The following is a 17887-nucleotide window of genomic DNA, read 5'->3' on the forward strand; positions in this document are numbered from 1 at the left end:
ATCACAGCAGCAAGACCTGTTGCCACAACAAAAGGGCAACCAGTAAAGAACATTATTTGTTTATTTAGTTTCCCTTTTGTACTTTACTATTTGCACATCGTTATAACACTGTATTTAGACATAATATGAAATGTTTAACTTTTGTGTAATGTTTACTGTATATTTTGTATTGTTTATTTCACTTGTATTTATTATCTATCCATGCGAATAAAGCCTCAGTTGGATAACATGTGTCAACTTGCAACAACACAGCCTTTAACTCATTGTGTGTGTGTGTGTGTGTGTGTACCTTTACAGGGTAGAGGGCCATGAGAACAGCAAAGCTGCTAAGGTGGGTACAGGAACACACGGTGTGTGTAGCGTTAGACGTGACTTTGGTACAGCCACGCCTTGACCACGCCCCTCCCTCTTCATGGACACGCCCCTCCGACCAGAACACACAGGTATAGATCATTTCTGATGACTCCGCCCTCACCTGGGGTGGGAAAGCGAGAGAGAGAGAGAGAGACAGCGATGGAGACAGAGACAGAGAGAGAGAGCAAGAGAGAGAGAAAGAGGGAGAGAGTGAGAAAGAGGAGAGAGAGAGACAGGAGGATGAAACATTGGCTAAGTCCCTCTTACTGTTTCTTGATTTCAGGAGGCAGCAAGAGCAAAACAACATTTTTATCTGTTAGGACATCGTCTGTGATCAGGTTTCCATCCAACCTTTTTAGGCGAGAAAAGTACATGTGGGATATAAAATGTCATGACAGGCCTGATGGAAACAGAACATTCGGTGGTAAACTTTCCAACTGTTGACCAAACTAATTACGTGGAAATGCTTTTATACACAAATATTGATATAATAACCATCATATCAAAGTAAACTTGGAGTCCCGCGACGGCGTGTTGTGTGGTCCTCTGGGAGGAACCAAACACTGTGTTCTACAGTAAGAACCTCATACCAACGGTCAAGCGCGGTGGTGGTAGTGTGATGGTTTGGGGATGCTTTGCTGCCTCAGGACCTGGACGACTTGCCTTAATAGAAGGAACCATGAATTCTGCTCTGTATCAGATAATTCTACAGGAGAATGTCAGGCCATCTGTCTGTGAGCTGAAGCTGAAGTGCAGCTGGGTCATGCAGCAAGACAATGATTCAAAACACACAATTAAATCTACATGAAAATGGCTAAAAAGCAACAAATGTGAAGTTTTGGAATGGCCTAGTCAATGTCCAGTCCTAATCCCAATTGAGATGATGTGGCAGGACTTGAAAAGAGAAGTTAATGCTTGAAAACCCACAAATGTCACTGAGTTAAAGCAATTCTGCATGCAAGAGTGGTCCAGAGTTCCTCCACAGCGATGTGAGAGACAGATCAACAACTACAGGAAGCATTTGGTTGCAGTCATTGCAGTTAAATGTGGCACAACCAGTTATTGAGTGTAAGGGGCAATTACTTTTTCACACAGGGAATTGAGTGATATCTAATATTTGGTTTTGGTTGAAGATCTGATAACATTCAGTATCAAAAATACGCAAAAGTAGACAAAATTAAAAATGGGGCCAATACTTTTTCACAGCACTGTATAATCTAGCTAGTAATTGAAAATGTATATGAAACAAGTCCTGGCTGTAGATGTACGATTAATATATGCTATAATATTTACATACATCATATATTAACGTCAGCTATTATAATATTATTAAATGATACCTGTAGATGTTTGAAGGTGAGGATGACAGGCTGGTTGAGGTGTTCTGTTGCTGGGTTACTGACGAGAGCTGTTACCACCTTGGAACTAATCTGGTAACTAGGCTTTGATGCTGTGTCTGTGTCTGTGTCTGTGAGGTACTGGAAGGAGTTGTTGACAGATCTCTCCACTGTCTTGTAACACACCAACCCAGCCAGAGCGAAACCTGGGAAGCACAGAAAGAAACAAGTCACTAGAATTTCTTGTAACTTCCCAAAATTCCCAGGTTTTTCAGGTTTCCTGGTTAGTAGATTCCTGGAATAAAGAGGGAATGAACATGAAATCCGGAATCCAGGATTTCTGGGCAACATGGGACGTTTTGGAATGTTAATGGTACTAAATGTTAGAGTACTTAGTTATAGAGATGATGGTGATGATGATGATGATGCTGATGATGAAGAGTAGCCTACCTGGGTATGTCCCATTGCCGGTGGCTGTCTCCCAGCTGGTGTCCAGTCGAGCGTTGTCATTGGCCAGGCTGATAAGCCCAGTGGGCGGAGTCTGTCCCCTCCTCACTGCAAGCTCAGTCGCTATGTACAAGGACAAGGAGTAAGAAAAAGGAGAATGTGTGTGTGTGTGTGTGTGTGTGTGTGTGTGTGTGTGTGTGTGTGTGTGTGTGTGTGTGTGTGTGTGTTACCTGTGTGGTCTGTCTCCATGGTGGTGTGGGTGTCTCTGAGCTGCGGCCCGATGAGCCTCATGGCGTCTTCCACGGTGCCTAGCAACCCACTCACCTCCCGGCTGTTGCTTAGGATACCTTGAGACAGGAAGCTGTCCATCTCTGTATAGACATTCTACACACAGGAAGTAGAAACAGGAAACAGGTATTGAGTGATGTGTGTGTGTGTGTGTGTGTGTGTGTGTGTGTGTGTGTGTGTGTGTGTGTGTGTGTGTGTGTGTGTGTGTGTGTGTCTGTGTTAACCTCCAGTAGGATCTCTCCAGTCAGTCTCCCTCCGACTGCGTCCCCAGAGTTACTTAACGCCAGACAGCTGTTCCTCATCAGAGACAGGAGACCAGCTAAACCTGGGACTGTCTGAGAGGAGAATTTAATTTACTTATTGTGGGTAAAAACGTATATTTTAAGACATATATTGTTTTCCCAGAAGATAGCACTTAAAAGTATTAATTAAAACACTTGTTTCCAAAGTGGTCCTTGAGAGAGAGAGAGAGAGAGAGAGAGAGAGAGAGAGAGAGAGAGAGAGAGAGAGAGAGAGAACGGGCCTCCCCATTCAAGTTAATGATGCCATAATGGAGATTCTATGTCTATGGGTCTACGGGCCTCCCCATTCAAACATGGTTCAACTAAGGATCTAGAATAAGTAGAACGGGCCTCCCCATTCAAAGATGGTTCAGCTAAAGATCTAGAATGAGTAGAACGGGCCTCCCCATTCAAAGATGGTTCAACTAAAGATCTAGAATAAGTAGAACGGGCCTCCCCATTCAAACATGGTTCAACTAAAGATCTAGAATAAGTAGAATGGGCCTCCCCATTCAAAGATGGTTCAACTAAAGATCTAGAATAAGTAGAACGGGCCTCCCCATTCAAAGATGGTTCAGCTAAAGATCTAGAATAAGTGTGACGGGCCTCCCCATTCAAACATGGTTCAACTAAAGATCTAGAATAAGTAGAACGGGCCTCCCCATTCAAAGATGGTTCAACTAAAGATCTAGAATAAGTAGAACAGGCCTCCCCATTCAAAGATGGTTCAGCTAAAGATCTAGAATAAGTAGAACGGGCCTCCCCATTCAAAGATGGTTCAGCTAAAGATCTAGAATAAGTAGAACGGGCCTCCCCATTCAAGTCAATGATGCCATAATTAGAGATTCTATGTCTATGGGTTCATCTGCTGTATAAAGACTCATCAGGTCCAGGTACTGTAAAACTCACCTGTCCAGGAGTCTCATCTGCTTTGAACTGGTCACAGGTCAGTACTAAAGGAAACACAAAACACTACTGTCACACCGGGATCGACACAGCACAACACAAACATATTACAAAACACACCCATCACACCTGCACAAAAACACAACACAACACAACACCATAACACACCACAACACGACACACCAGCACAACAACACATCACCAAAACACAACACACCACCTGCACAACAACACAACACATACAAATGAAAACTGTCACATCCTTATCATGCTCATAGTAGATCCAAGTTGTTGCCATGGGTAACCATGTTTACCATCAGATACCAACTAACTAAGATACAAATGAAGACATGAGACAGAGAGGAAGTTGAGGTGGAGATTGAAACACCCAGAAACCCACAGCACACCAGTGCTGAAATGTTGCCATGGTAACCATCCTAGCACGCATCCCAAATGACACCCTATTATACAGTGCACTATGGGCCCTGGTCTAATGTAGTATAGGGAATAGAGTGTCATTTGGGAAGCAATGCTAGGAAGAGGAAGCTACCAGTGGAACAGAGAGTCTCTGTAATAACACTACCTACAACAACAGAAGGACAGACCTTACTGTAATATGCAGCCAGCCATAACAAAAAGTATCCACTCACTGTTGTAAATCATTTTTTGAATCAAAGCGTCTGCTAGATAAGCATATGTTACATTATGTTATGTTGTATTATGTTAGATTATGTTATATTATGTTAGATTATGTTATATTATGCTAGATTATATTATATTATGTTAGATTATGTTAATTTATGTAAGATTATGCTATATTATGTTATATTATGTTAGATGATGCTATATTATGTTATATTATGTTATATTATATTATGTTATATTATGTTATATTATGTTTGATCATATTATGTTACATTATATTATGTTAGATTATGTTATATTATGTTATGTTATGTTATATTACATTATTTATGTTATTTTATATTATATAATGTTATGTAATATTATGTTATATAATGTTATCTTATATTATGTTATATTATATTATGTTATATTATTTTATGTTATATTATGTTATAATATGTTATATTATGTTATATTATGTTACGTTATAATATGTTATATTATTTCATGTTATGTTATATTATGTTTTGTTATATTATGTTATGTTTTGTTATATTATGTTATGTCATATTATGTTATATTATGGTATGTTATATTATGTAATGTTATGTTATGTTATATTATGTTATGTCATATATGTTATAAAATGGTATGTTATATTATGTTTTGTTATATTATGGTATGTTAAATTATGTTATATTATTTTATATTATGTTATGTTATATTATGTTATGTTATAATATGTTATATTATGTTATATTATATTATGTTTTGTTATGTTATATTATGTTATAATATGTATGTTATGATATGTTATATTATGTTATGTTATATTATGTTATATTATTCTATGTTATGTTATATTACGTTATATTATGTTTTGTTCCAATATGTTGTATTATGTTATGTTATAATACATTATATTATGTTATATTATGTTTTGTTATGTTATATTATGTTATGTTATATTATGTTATATTATGGTATGTTATATTATGTTAAATTGTGTTATGTTGCAATATGTTGTATTATGTTATGTTATAATATGTTATATTATGTTATGTTATATTATGTTTTGTTATATTATGTTATATTATGCTATATTATGTTATATTATGTTACGTTATATTATCTTATGTTACATTATGTTATATAATGTTATGTTATGTTATGTTATACTATGTTATGTTATATTCTGTTATATTATGTTTTGTTATGTTATATTATGTTATATTATTTTATATTATTTTATGTTATATTATGTTATATTATTTTATATTATATTATGTTAAAATATGTTATATTATGTTATATTATGTTATGTTATAATATGTTATATTATTTAATGTTATGTTATATTAAGTTTTGTTATATTATGTTATGTTTTGTTATATTATGTTATGTCATATTATGTTACATTATGTTATATTATGGTATGTTATATTATGTTATGTTATGTTACATTATGTTATGTTATATTATGTTATGTCATATATGTTATAAAATGGTATATTATATTATGTTTTGTTGTATTATGTTATATTATGGTATGTTAAATTATGTTATATTATGTTATATTATGTTATGTTATATTATGTTATGTTATAACATGTTATATTATGTTATATTATATTATGTTATGTTATATTATGTTTTGTTATATTATGTTATAGTATGTATGTATGTTATGATATGTTATATTATGTTATATTATGTTATGCTATGTTATGTTATATTACGTTATATTATGTTTTGTTCCAATATGTTGTATTATGTTATGTTATAATACGTTATATTATGTTATATTATGTTTTGTTATGTTATATTATGTTATGTTATATTATGTTACGTTATAATATGTTATGTTGTATTATGTTATGTTATATTATGTTATATTATGTTATGTTATATTATGTTAAATTATGTTATATTATGTTATGTTGCAATATGTTGTATTATGTTATGTTATAATATGTTATATTATGTTATATTATGTTATGTTACGCTACACTATATACAGTGGGGGAAAAAAGTATTTGATCCCCTGCTGATTTTGTACATTTGCCCACTGACAAAGAAAGGATCAGTCTATAATTTTAATGGTAGGTTTATTTGAACAGTGAGAGACAGAATAAAAACAAAAATATCCAGAGAAACGCATGTCAAAAATGTTATAAATTGATTTGCATTTGAATGAGGGAAATAAATATTTGACCCCCTCTCAATCAGAAAGATTTCTGGCACCCAGGTGTCTTTTATACAGGTAACGAGCTGAGATTAGGAGCACACTCTTAAAGGGAGTGCTCCTAACCGCAGCTTGTTACCTGTAAAAAAGACACCTGTCCACAGAAGCAATCAATCAATCTGATACCAAACTCTCCACCATGGCCAAGACCAAAGAGCTCTCCAAGGATGTCAGGGACAAGATTGTAGACCTACACAAGGCTGGAATGGGCTACAAGACCATCGCCAAGCAGCTTGGTGAGAAGGTGACAACATTTGGTGCGATTATTCGCAAATGGAAGAAACACAAAAGAACTGTCAATATCCCTCGGCCTGGGGCTCCATGCAAGATCTCACCTCGTGGAGTTGCAATGATCATGAGAACGGTGAGGAATCAGCCCAGAACTACACGGGAGGATCTTGTCAATGATCTCAAGGCAGCTGGGACCATAGTCACCAAGAAAACAATTGGTAACACACTACGCCGTGAAGGACTGAAATCCTGCAGCGCCCGCAAGGTCCCCCTGCTCAAGAATACATATACAGGCCCGTCTGAAGTCTGCCAATGAACATCTGAACGACTCAGAGGACAACTGGTGAAAGTGTTGTGGTCAGATGAGACCAAAATGTAGCTCTTTGACATTAACTCAACTCGCCGTGTTTGGAGGAGGAGGAATGCTGCCTATGACCCCAAGAACACCATCTCCACCGTCAAACATGGAGGTGGAAACATTATGCTTTGTGTGTGTTTTTCTGCTAAGGGGACAGGACAACTTCACCGCATCAAAGGGACGACGGGCGGGGCCATGTACCGTCAAATCTTGGGTGAAAACCTCCTTCCCTCAGCCAGGGCATTGCAAATGGGTCGTGGATGGGTATTCCAGCATGACAATGACCCAAAACACACGGCCAAGGCAACAAAGGAGTGGCTCAAGAAGAAGCACATTAAGGTCCTGGAGTGGCCTAGCCAGTCTCCAGACCTTAATCCCATAGAAAATCTGTGGAGGGAGCTGAAGTTTCGAGTTGCCAAACGTCAGCCTTGAAACCTTAATGACTTGGAGAAGATCTGCAAAGAGGAGTGGGACAAAATCCCTCCTGAGATGTGTGCAAACCTGGTGGCCAACTACAAGAAACGTCTGACCTCTGTGATTGCCAACAAGGGTTTTGCCACCAAGTACTAAGTCATGTTTTTCAGAGGGGTCAAATACTTATTTCCCTCATTAAAATGCAAATCATTTTATAACATTTTTGACATGTGTTTTTCTGGATTTTTTGTTGTTGTTATTCTGTCTCTCACTGTTCAAATAAACCTACTATTAAAATTATAGACTGATCATTTCTTTGTAAGTGGGCAAACGTACAAAATCAGCAGGGGATCAAATACTTTTTTCCCCCACTGTATACAAAAGTATGTGGACACCCCTTCAAATTACACACAGCCATGCATTCTCCATAGCCAAACATTGGCAGTAGAATGGTCTTACTGAAGAGCTCATTGACATTCAACGTGGAACCGTTATAGGATGCCACCTTTCCAACAAGTCAGTTCGTAAAATGTCTGTCATTCGAGAGCTGCCCTGGTCATTTGTAAGTGCTGCTATTGTGAAGGGGAAACATCTAGAAGCAACAACAATTAAGCTGCGAAGTGGTAGGCCACACAAACTCACAGAATGGGACCGTCGAGTGCTGAAGTGCATAATGCGTAAAATTTGTCTGTCCTCAGTTGTAAGACTCATTACCGAGTTAAAAACGGGCTCTTGAAGCAACGTCAGCACAAGAACTGTTCGTCGGGAACTTCATGAAATGGGTTTCCATGGACGAGCAGCCGCACACAAGCCTAAGATCACCATGCGCAATACCAAGCATCGGCTGGTGTGGTGTAAAGCTCACCGCCATTGGAGCAGTGGAAGCGCGTTCTCTGGAGTGATGGATCATGCTTCACCATCTGGCAGTCCAACGGACTAATCTGTGTTTGGCAGATGACCGCTACATGCCAGAATGCATAGTGCCAAGTGTAAAGTTTGGTTGAGGAGGAATAATGATCTGGGGCTGTTTTTCATGGTTAGGGCTAGGTCCCTTAGTTCCAGTGAAGGGAAAGCTGAAAGCTACAGCATATAATTGCATTCTAGACAATTCTGTGCTTCCAACTTTGTGGCAACCGTCTGAGGAAGGCCATTTCCTGTTACAGCAAAGCGAGGTCCATACAGAAATGGTTTGTCGAAATCGGTGTGGAAGATGTTGAGTGGCCTGCACAGAGCCCCGACCTCAACCCTATCATACACCTTTGGGATAAATTGGAATGCTGACTGTGAGCCAGGCCTAATCGCCCAACATCAGTGCCCGACCTCACTAATGCTCTTGTGGCTGAATGGTAGCAAGTCTCCACAGCAATGTTCCATCATCTAGTGAAAAGCTTTCCCAGAAGAGGAGGAGGCTGTTATAGCAGCAAAGGGGGGACCAACTCCATATTAATGCCCATGAATTTGGAAACAGATGTTCGACGAGAAGGTGTCCACATACTTTTTGTCATGTAGTGTATGTTATGTTATGTTAGATATAGCTGTAGTTTAGGACTGTTAAAATAGGAGCCTAGTTATATTTCCAATCCAGGTCATGCCTCTTCTAAGAGACAAAGTTATCGTATTGTATTGTATCGTGTCGTGGGAAGCAATGCGTCATAGTACCAGATTCTGCAATCACCTGAGCACTGAGCCTGTTTGTTGTCGTAGTTACTGTATCCAGGGTGACAGAGGCAACTGTAGCTTCCTTTCTGGTTCTGGCAGTCCCCGCCCACTCCACAGATACCAGCGATCTCATTACACTCATCTATGTCTGAGGGAGAGAGAGATAAAAAGAGACATGAGTGTAGGGGGAAGGGATAATGATGACTTTTAAAAAAAAATATATTTCACCTTTTTTTAATCAGGTAGGCCAGTTGAGAACAAGTTCTAATTTACAACCACGACCTGGCCAATATAAAGCAAAGCAGTGTGACACAGACAACAACACAGAGTTACACGTGGAATAAACAAACGTACAGTCAATAACACAATAGAAAAGTCTATATACAGTGATTGCAAATGGAGTGAGGAGGTATGGCAATAAATAGGCCATAGTAGCAAAGTAATTACAATTTAGCAAATTAACACTGGAGTGATAGATGTGCAGATGATGTGGAAGTAGAAATACTGGTGTGCAAAAGAGCAGAAAAGTAAATAAAAACAATACGGGGATGAGGTAGGGAGATTGGATGGGCTATTTACAGATGGGCTGTGTACAGCTGCAGCGATCGTTTAGCTGCTCAGATAGCTGATGATGAGGAGGAAGAGGAAAAATAGGAGGAAAATTATGGAAAGAGACAGAGAATGAGAGAGAAATAGAGGGAGAAAAAAGAAAGTGAGAGAAAGAGAGAGAGCGAGATTATCTAGAGGGAGTAAGCCATTCAGACAGTCTCAGTTCTGCTGCATGCAAGTCTGTGTGGGGGTCGCATTTCAATCAGGTTAAGGTGCATTTAAGTCAGTGGTTTTCAAACCTCTCCTCTGGGACACCCAGACATTTCACCACTTTGTTGTAGCCCTGAACTAGCTCACCTGATTCACCTGATTCACCTAGTCAAGGGCTTTAGGATTAGTTGAAAAAGGTGTACTAGCTGTGGAATAGTTACAATACATGGAAGGATTTGGATCCCGGAGGAGAGGCTTGAAATCCACTGATTTACGTGGTCGCATTCCAAGCTGACTAAATTGTAATTATTACATTGCACCAATGGCTGCATGCCACGTCATCAACTCTGCAGTCGGGCATCAAATTGCTGCTATATCCTGTGACGGGGTTAACTGCCTTCCCTGTAGCTCAGTTGGTAGAGCATGGTGTTTGCAACACCAGGGTTGTGGGTTTGATTCCAACGGGGGGCCAGCACAGGAAAAAAAATGTATGAAATGTATGAAATTGTATGAAATGTATGCATTCACTACTGTAAGTCGCTCTGGATAAGAGCGTCTGCTAAATGACTAAAATGTAAAAATGTAAATGTAACTGATGTGTTAAACACCTATCCAGGCATCGAATTGCTGCTATATCCTGTGACGAGGTTAACTGATGTGTTAAACACCTATCCAGGCATCATATTGCTGCTATATCCTGTGATGAGGTTAACTGATGTGTTAAACACCTATCCAGGCATCAAATTGCTGCTATATCCTGTGACGTGGTTAACTGAGGTGTTAAACATAGTATCCAGGCGTTGTGAAATCTGACAGGTGTCTTCAAAGAGTGAGGGTCACGGGGTCGAAGTCAGAGGTCAGAGTTCATGGGTAAGAGGTCAGAGCTTGCGTGGCCTCGGCCAACTCACGTGGGCAGTGTTGTTGCCGTGGTTACTGAGCCCTGACGGACAGGTGCAGGTGTATCGGCCAGGTGTGTTTGTGCACATGCCCAGAGCGCCGCACACCGGGGGAATCCACACACACACATACAAGCTAAGCTGAGATCCTCGCATCTCACACACACACACACACACACACACACACACACACACACACACACACACACACACACACACACACACACACACACACACACACACACACACTGACATGGATGCACAAATACACACACTCATCCTTATCTGTAGTGGATACACACACACACACACACACACACACACACACACACACACACACACACACACACACACACACACACAATGATGCTCTCTTGTTGGACTCACCTGCACAGCGTCCAGTAGAGACTATGAAACCAGTTTGGCACGGGCAGTTGTAGCTCCCGATGGTGTTGAGGCAAATGGTGTTGCTGCCACAAACCTGTTGTTTCTCCAGGCACTCATTGAGGTCTGACGAGAGAAGGAAACGTGGGGTGTGTTCAAAACGTTTTGCAACAAAAACACTTTTCTATTGGACAACTTCCTGAACAGAGGAAATAAGGAGATAGGAGCCAAAGCAATGTTTAATTCCCTTGACATGTAGCATTCACACATACACACTCACACACACACACACTCAGACATTTGAATACTCACCCTTACACTCCCCAGTGAGAGGAGTAAACTTGAAAGTCGTTGTGGATACGAACCCAGGTAGACAGTGACAGTAGAAGCTTCCATATGTGTTGTAACACGTGGCATTACTTCCACAGGGTGGGGTACTGTCCCACTCTTTACACTCATCTATATCATCACATTGTTGCCTCCCTTTGGCTAAGAAGCCAGGGTCACAACCTTTGGCCTCTAGGTTCCCCAGTAGAGTGAAATGAAGGCCTGTGCGGAGAGAGAAAGGGAGAGAGAGACAGAGAGTGCGAGGGTATTACTTAACCAAACAACTACCGATGGGAGGCTTTCTGAAGCCTTTGGGGCCAATTGTGCTCTGCCCTATGGGACTCCCAATCACGGCAAAATAGACCAAGCAGATCAGGCCAGAGTTTAGGGTTTGAGAAGTCAATAAGAGAAGTTAAAAATGATTCACTGCCTACAAGTGCGATCAGGGATTTCTATTGGAGAAGCAATTTCAGCCTTCACACTGTACTGTCTTTGACGGTTGTGTGACGTCCAAAGCTTCAAACGTCATCAATCACATGATATTTTTACTTTGATAGAAACATCAATACTTTTGTATCAGATCATACCAGTTTTGTCAATAAAAGTGACTTTGTCGCTATGTTTAGCAAGTTTTCAGAACCATCCAGAAACTTTTATCAGTAAAATCTAGCTACAAATTCAGCTACTTTCAGGGTGCCTTTGGGAGTATTGACCTTAGAACTAGAATGAATAGAACGGATGTCCCCATTCCAAGTCAAGGATAACATAATGGGTGGACTGCCAGCCATTTTGAGTGTACTCATGCCTACTGTAGGTCGAAGAAATACAGGTTAAGACAACGTAATAATTCCATGCGGAGCTGTCGAAAATAAACACATTCATTGATCCAGCACCGGAGCAAAAATGACTGGAAGTGATTGTCAGTAGTAAAGAAAGTTTGCCATCAAAGTAAAAATGTAACACAATCATAGTGAATTTCAGCTAACTACTCAGCGAACACATAGCACTTATTTAAACGTTTTTCAAATGATCTACAGCCACTTTATTACTTGATGTCCCGACCGCTGGTCAAGTTTTCAATGATAATCTTGTAGAATCAGCAATGGTGCTGGTCCAATTCAATTTTTTTGCTTCTTCATGGAATTATTACATTGTCCTAACCTAGACCCATGCCTGGATTCAGAATATACAGGTTAAACTAAAGGATTTTAATATCCCAGAACTCTTTGCGCCACTATTTAAGAAGCGACCAGCCTCCGCATTCAGAATGACTGGGAGTGAATGTTAGCAGTACAGAAAGTTTGCCATCAAAGTGAAAAACGAACACAATCCTTGTGAACTTCAGCTAACTAGTTAGCGAAAACATAGCATAACTGCTTTACTGTCACTCTATTCATTTAGATGTTTAATTTGTTTTATCTACAGCCACTTTATTAGTGGATTTCCCGACCACTAGTCACGATTTCTAATCCTACAGAATCCATCAACAGAGTGCCACAGTATGAGTCATAACTCCCATTAGACTTTGAGGCAACGGTAAGAATCTCTGGATTAGCTATCTAATGTTAGCTAAATAAAGTAATGAATAAATTGGATAAATGTATTTAAATTGACATTGCGTGAACTGTCTTGTGCAAGTTTTAAATTGACACAATAACTGTTAGCAAAGGTGTTAGCTAGAGATGACGTGCAGAAGCTTGCAGGGATTTGTAGCTTTGATGTTTACATTGATGCTAATTAGCATTTTGAACCATTTTGAATCTGCTTACATGAAACACAGCCCTTATTTTAAGTTTTTCTAAAATCCCCTATGGGAAAAATGTGTGGTGGAAAAATTATTGGAACCATTTCCCTGTTTGACCCCTAGGTTTAATGGGTATTATGACACCTCCACTGTGGGGCTTTATGGCTGCGGTAAATAGGTCAATGGAACTCGACCAAAACAATGGAATTACCACGGAAACGCGTATGGGAAAGGGCCGTGGGGATCTGAATCTCCTCATTGCCCGCCACCAAAATTTGCCTACATTTAGGCTATTGTTTACATGTGTATGTCACACTATGTTGAGGTAAAAATCTGAGTAAGATTTGTTGAATGTTTGCCAATCTGGTTGATGGAACGGTTTGCGTTCCACTGACTCCTTTACCGCGTCTATGACGCTGGTCCATCGAATTTCTTTATTTTCAAAATGCTTCTGCATGGAATTATTACATCGTTGTCTTAATCCCCAAAGCCAACACTTCCTTTGGCCGCCTTTCCTTCTAGTTCTCTGCTGCCAATGACTGGAACGAATTGCAAAAATCACTGAAGCTGGAGACTTATATCTCCCTCTCTAACTTTAAGCATCAGCTGTCAGAGCAGCTTACCGATCACTGTACCTGTACACAGCCCATCTGTAAATAGCACACCCAACTACCTCATCCTCATATATTAGTTATCTTCTTGCTCTTTTGCACCCCAGTATCTCTACTTTCACATTATAATCTGCACGTCTATCACTCCAGTGTTAACGCTAAACTGTAATTATTTCGCATCTATGGCCTATTTATTGCCTACCTCTCTACATTTGCACACACTGTACATAGACTTTTCTATTGTGTTATTGACCATACGTTTGTTTATGTATAACTCTGTGTTGTTGTTTTTGTCGCACTGCTTTGCTTTATCTTGGCCAGGTCGCAGTTGTAAATGAGAACTTGTTCTCAACTGGCCTACCTGGTTAAATAAAGGTCAAATAAAAATAAAACTTCAGAAATGCCAATCAAATCAAATCAAATCAAATGTATTTATATAGCCCTTCTTACATCAGCTGATATCTCAAAGTGCTGTACAGAAACCCAGCCTAAAACCCCAAACAGCAAGCAATGCAGGTGTAGAATCACCAGCTCATTGTTTGTTACAATGTTTGTATCATCACTTACTGGTTCTAGAGGGGTAGTAGTAGTAGTAGTAGTAGTAGTAGTAGCAGTAGTAGTAGTAGTAGTAGTAGTAGTGGTAGAAGCAGAGGGGTAGTAGTAGTAGTAGTAGTAGTGGTAGTAGTAGAGCGGTAGCAGTACTAGTAGTAGTAGTAGTAGAGGGGTAGTACTAGTGGTAGTGGTTCATAACATCCATAACATAACATAACTAACTACCTGAACATAGTACTACATCCATAACATCCATAACATAACTACCTGAACATAGAACTACATCCATAACATAACTACCTGAACATAGAACTACATCCATAACATCCATAACATAACTACCTGAAATACAGTAACACATAACATTACATATACTAACTTATAGCACAACATAACATAGTGGCTAACGTATATTAAGATATTATCTTAACCTGAACACATTATAACATTAAAACTACATAACAAAGCCTAGTATAAAATAACACATGCTGACCCCTGAGAACTGCCAATCTGTCAATACACACTAAAACTGTCTATACTCACTAAAACTGTCTATACACACTAAAACTGTCTATACACACTAAAATTGTCTATACACACTAAAACGGTTTATATACACACTAAAACGGTCTATATACACACTAAAACTGTCTATACACACACAAACTGTCTATACACACTAAAACAGTTTATATACACACTAAAACAGTCTATATACACACTAAAACTGTCTATACACACTAAAACTGTCTATACACACTAAAATTGTCTATACACACTAAAACGGTTTATATACACACTAAAACGGTTTATATACACACTAAAACGGTCTATATACACACTAAAACTGTCTATATACACACTAAAACTGTCTATACACACTAAAACTTTCTATACACACACAAACTGTCTATACATGTCACAAGTGTCGTTGAAGTGATGAGATCAAGGCGCAGCGGGTACCGGAATACTCATACTTTAATTGATTATATAAAGTGAGTAACGGGAAAAACAAGAAACATAAACGACAGCTAACAGATTTGCAGGCTAACATAACGCAGTGCAAATACAACTACCCACAAAAACCCAAACCAAACACACACCTATATATAGGACTCTCAATCAGAGGCAACTAGCAACACCTGCCTTCAATTGAGAGTCCAACACCCAAACCTAAACATAGAAAAACTAAACTAGACAGAACGTAGAAAACAACACAAACCCTCTGCCACGTCCTGACCAAAACTAATACAATTACTCCCTCTGCTGGTCAGGACGTGACAATATACACACTAAAACTGTCTATAAACACTAAAACTGTCTATGAACACTAAGACTGTCTATACACACTAAAACTGTCTATACACACTAAAACTGTCTATACACACTAAAACTGTCTATAATGTTATTTATACAAGTCTAAGATAGGGTTGTAACATTCACACTATTTCCATGGTTGGTAAATGGTTGGAATATTCGGTAGCCTTTTAACAATAACTGACAATGAATTATGAAATACCACCTCTCTCTCTATTTGTCACTCTCTCGCCCACATACCGTTCATACAAACACACACACACACAAACACACACACACACACACACACACACACACACACACACACACACACACACACACACACACACACAGCTAGTCAAGTTCCAAAGATATAGAACGTTAGACTCACCCAGAATAAGTAGAAGAGTTCTGGACCCCATCTCAAAGACAGACTGGTATTATATCCACACCAGACAACTAGTAGGATCCTAATAAAACTAGTCCCACAAGAAGAATCAGTCTGAGATTAAATCTGTTTTACTGTTAAATTCAGATTGAAGAAAATCCCAGTTTAACAAGGTTTTTATTCCGTGTGATCCGTGGTGATAACATGAACAGAAGAAAAAGACAATGACATTTTCCCTCTCCTTTGGCGCGACTCTCTCAGTGAGCCTCGTGGTTGGAAAAACTACTATTTTGTTCTCCTCTCTCCCTTTCTCTTTCTGTTAGAGCCCACCCCTTTCTCTCTGATTCACACTCCCCTTCTTTTTCACCCTCATCTCTCTCTTGCCCTTTCTGTTTCACTCGTATTTTTCAATTCAATTCAAAGGGCTTTATTGGCATGGAAAACATATTTTAACATTGCCAAAGCAAGTGAAATAGATAATAAACATAATTGAAATAAACAATTAGAAATTAACATGAAGCACTACACTCACAAAAGTTACAAAGTAATAAAGACCTTTCAAATGTCATGTTATGTCTATATACAGTGCTGTAACGGTGTAAAAATAGTTGAAGTACAAAAGGGAAAATAAATAAACATAAATATGGGTTGTATTTACAATGGTGTTTGTTCTTCACTGATTGCCATTTTCTTGTAGCAACAGGTCACACATCTTGCTGCAGTGATGGCACACTGTGGTATTTCACCCACTAGATATGGGAGTTTAGCAAAATTGGATTTGTTTTCAAATTCTTTGTGGGTCTCTTTAATCTGAGGGAAATATGTGTTTCTAATATGGTCATACATTTGGCAGGAGGTTAGGAAGTGCACCTCATTTTGTGGGCAGTAGCCTGTCTTCTCACGGCAACAGCAAGGCTATGCTCACTGAGTCTCTACAGAGGCAAAGATTTCCTTAATTTTGGGTCAGTCACAGTGGTCAGGTATTCGGACACTGTGTACTCTCTGTTTAAGGCCGAAAAGCATTCCAGTTTGCTGGAATTTTGGTTAATTCATTCTTTCTATTGTGTCAAGTAGTGACACTACATGACCAAAAGTGTGTGGACAGCTGCTTGTCGAACATCTCATTTCATTCCAAAATCATGGGCGTTAATATGGAGTTGGTTCCCCTTTTCTGCTATAACAGCCTCCACTGTTCTGGGAAGGCTTTCCACTAGATGTTGGAACATTGCTGCCAGTACTTGCTTCCATTCAGCCACAAGAGCCTTAGTGAGGTTGGGCACTGATGTTGGGCGATTAGGCCTGGCTCTCAGTCGGCGTTCCAATTCATCCCAAAAGTGTTCGATCTGGTTGAGGTCAGAGCTCTGTGCAGGCCATTCAAGTTCTTCCACACTGATTGACAAACCATTTCTGTATTGGCCTCACTTTGTGCATGGGGGCATTGTCATGCTGAAACAGGAAAAAGGGCTTCCCCAAATTGTTGCCACAAAGTTGGAAGCACAGAATCGTCTAGAATAACATTGTATGCTGTAGCGTTAAGATTTCCCTTCACTGGAACTAAGGGGCCAAGCCCGACCCATGATAAACAGCCCCAGACCATTATTCCTCCTTCACCAAACTTTACAGTTGGCACTATGCATTGGAGGAGGTTGCGTTCTCCTGGCATCCGCAAAACCCAGATTAGTCTGTCGGACGGCCAAATGGTGATGCGTGATTCAACACTAAAATGAATGTGTTTCCACTGCTCCAGAGTCCAATGACGGCAAGCTTCACACCACTGCAGCCG

At 39.3% G+C, this 17887-nt stretch overlaps 1 protein-coding gene across 2 annotated transcripts in view; it reads right to left on the reverse strand.

The window, feature by feature from the left end:
• Window positions 1-16380, reverse strand: part of LOC115178320 (adhesion G protein-coupled receptor E1) — a 23686-nt gene extending 7306 nt beyond the window's left edge. Inside the window, exons 1-10 of one of the 2 annotated variants that reach the window (XM_029739458.1) lie at window positions 16108-16380; window positions 11499-11735; window positions 11190-11312; window positions 9164-9295; window positions 3617-3660; window positions 2651-2761; window positions 2369-2522; window positions 2142-2261; window positions 1695-1897; window positions 290-475 (exon numbers count right to left, since the gene is read on the reverse strand). In XM_029739458.1, coding sequence (XP_029595318.1) covers window positions 290-475; window positions 1695-1897; window positions 2142-2261; window positions 2369-2522; window positions 2651-2761; window positions 3617-3660; window positions 9164-9295; window positions 11190-11312; window positions 11499-11735; window positions 16108-16138 — 1341 coding nt within the window. In that variant the 5' untranslated portion in view covers window positions 16139-16380. The remainder of the gene's footprint in view (window positions 1-289; window positions 476-1694; window positions 1898-2141; window positions 2262-2368; window positions 2523-2650; window positions 2762-3616; window positions 3661-9163; window positions 9296-11189; window positions 11313-11498; window positions 11736-16107) is intronic. The other variant, XM_029739457.1, reaches the window with a different exon arrangement.
• Window positions 16381-17887: the final 1507 nt, after the last annotated feature.

The sequence above is a fragment of the Salmo trutta genome, chromosome 38 (genome assembly GCF_901001165.1).
Source record: "Salmo trutta chromosome 38, fSalTru1.1, whole genome shotgun sequence".
NCBI lineage: Eukaryota > Metazoa > Chordata > Actinopteri > Salmoniformes > Salmonidae > Salmo > Salmo trutta.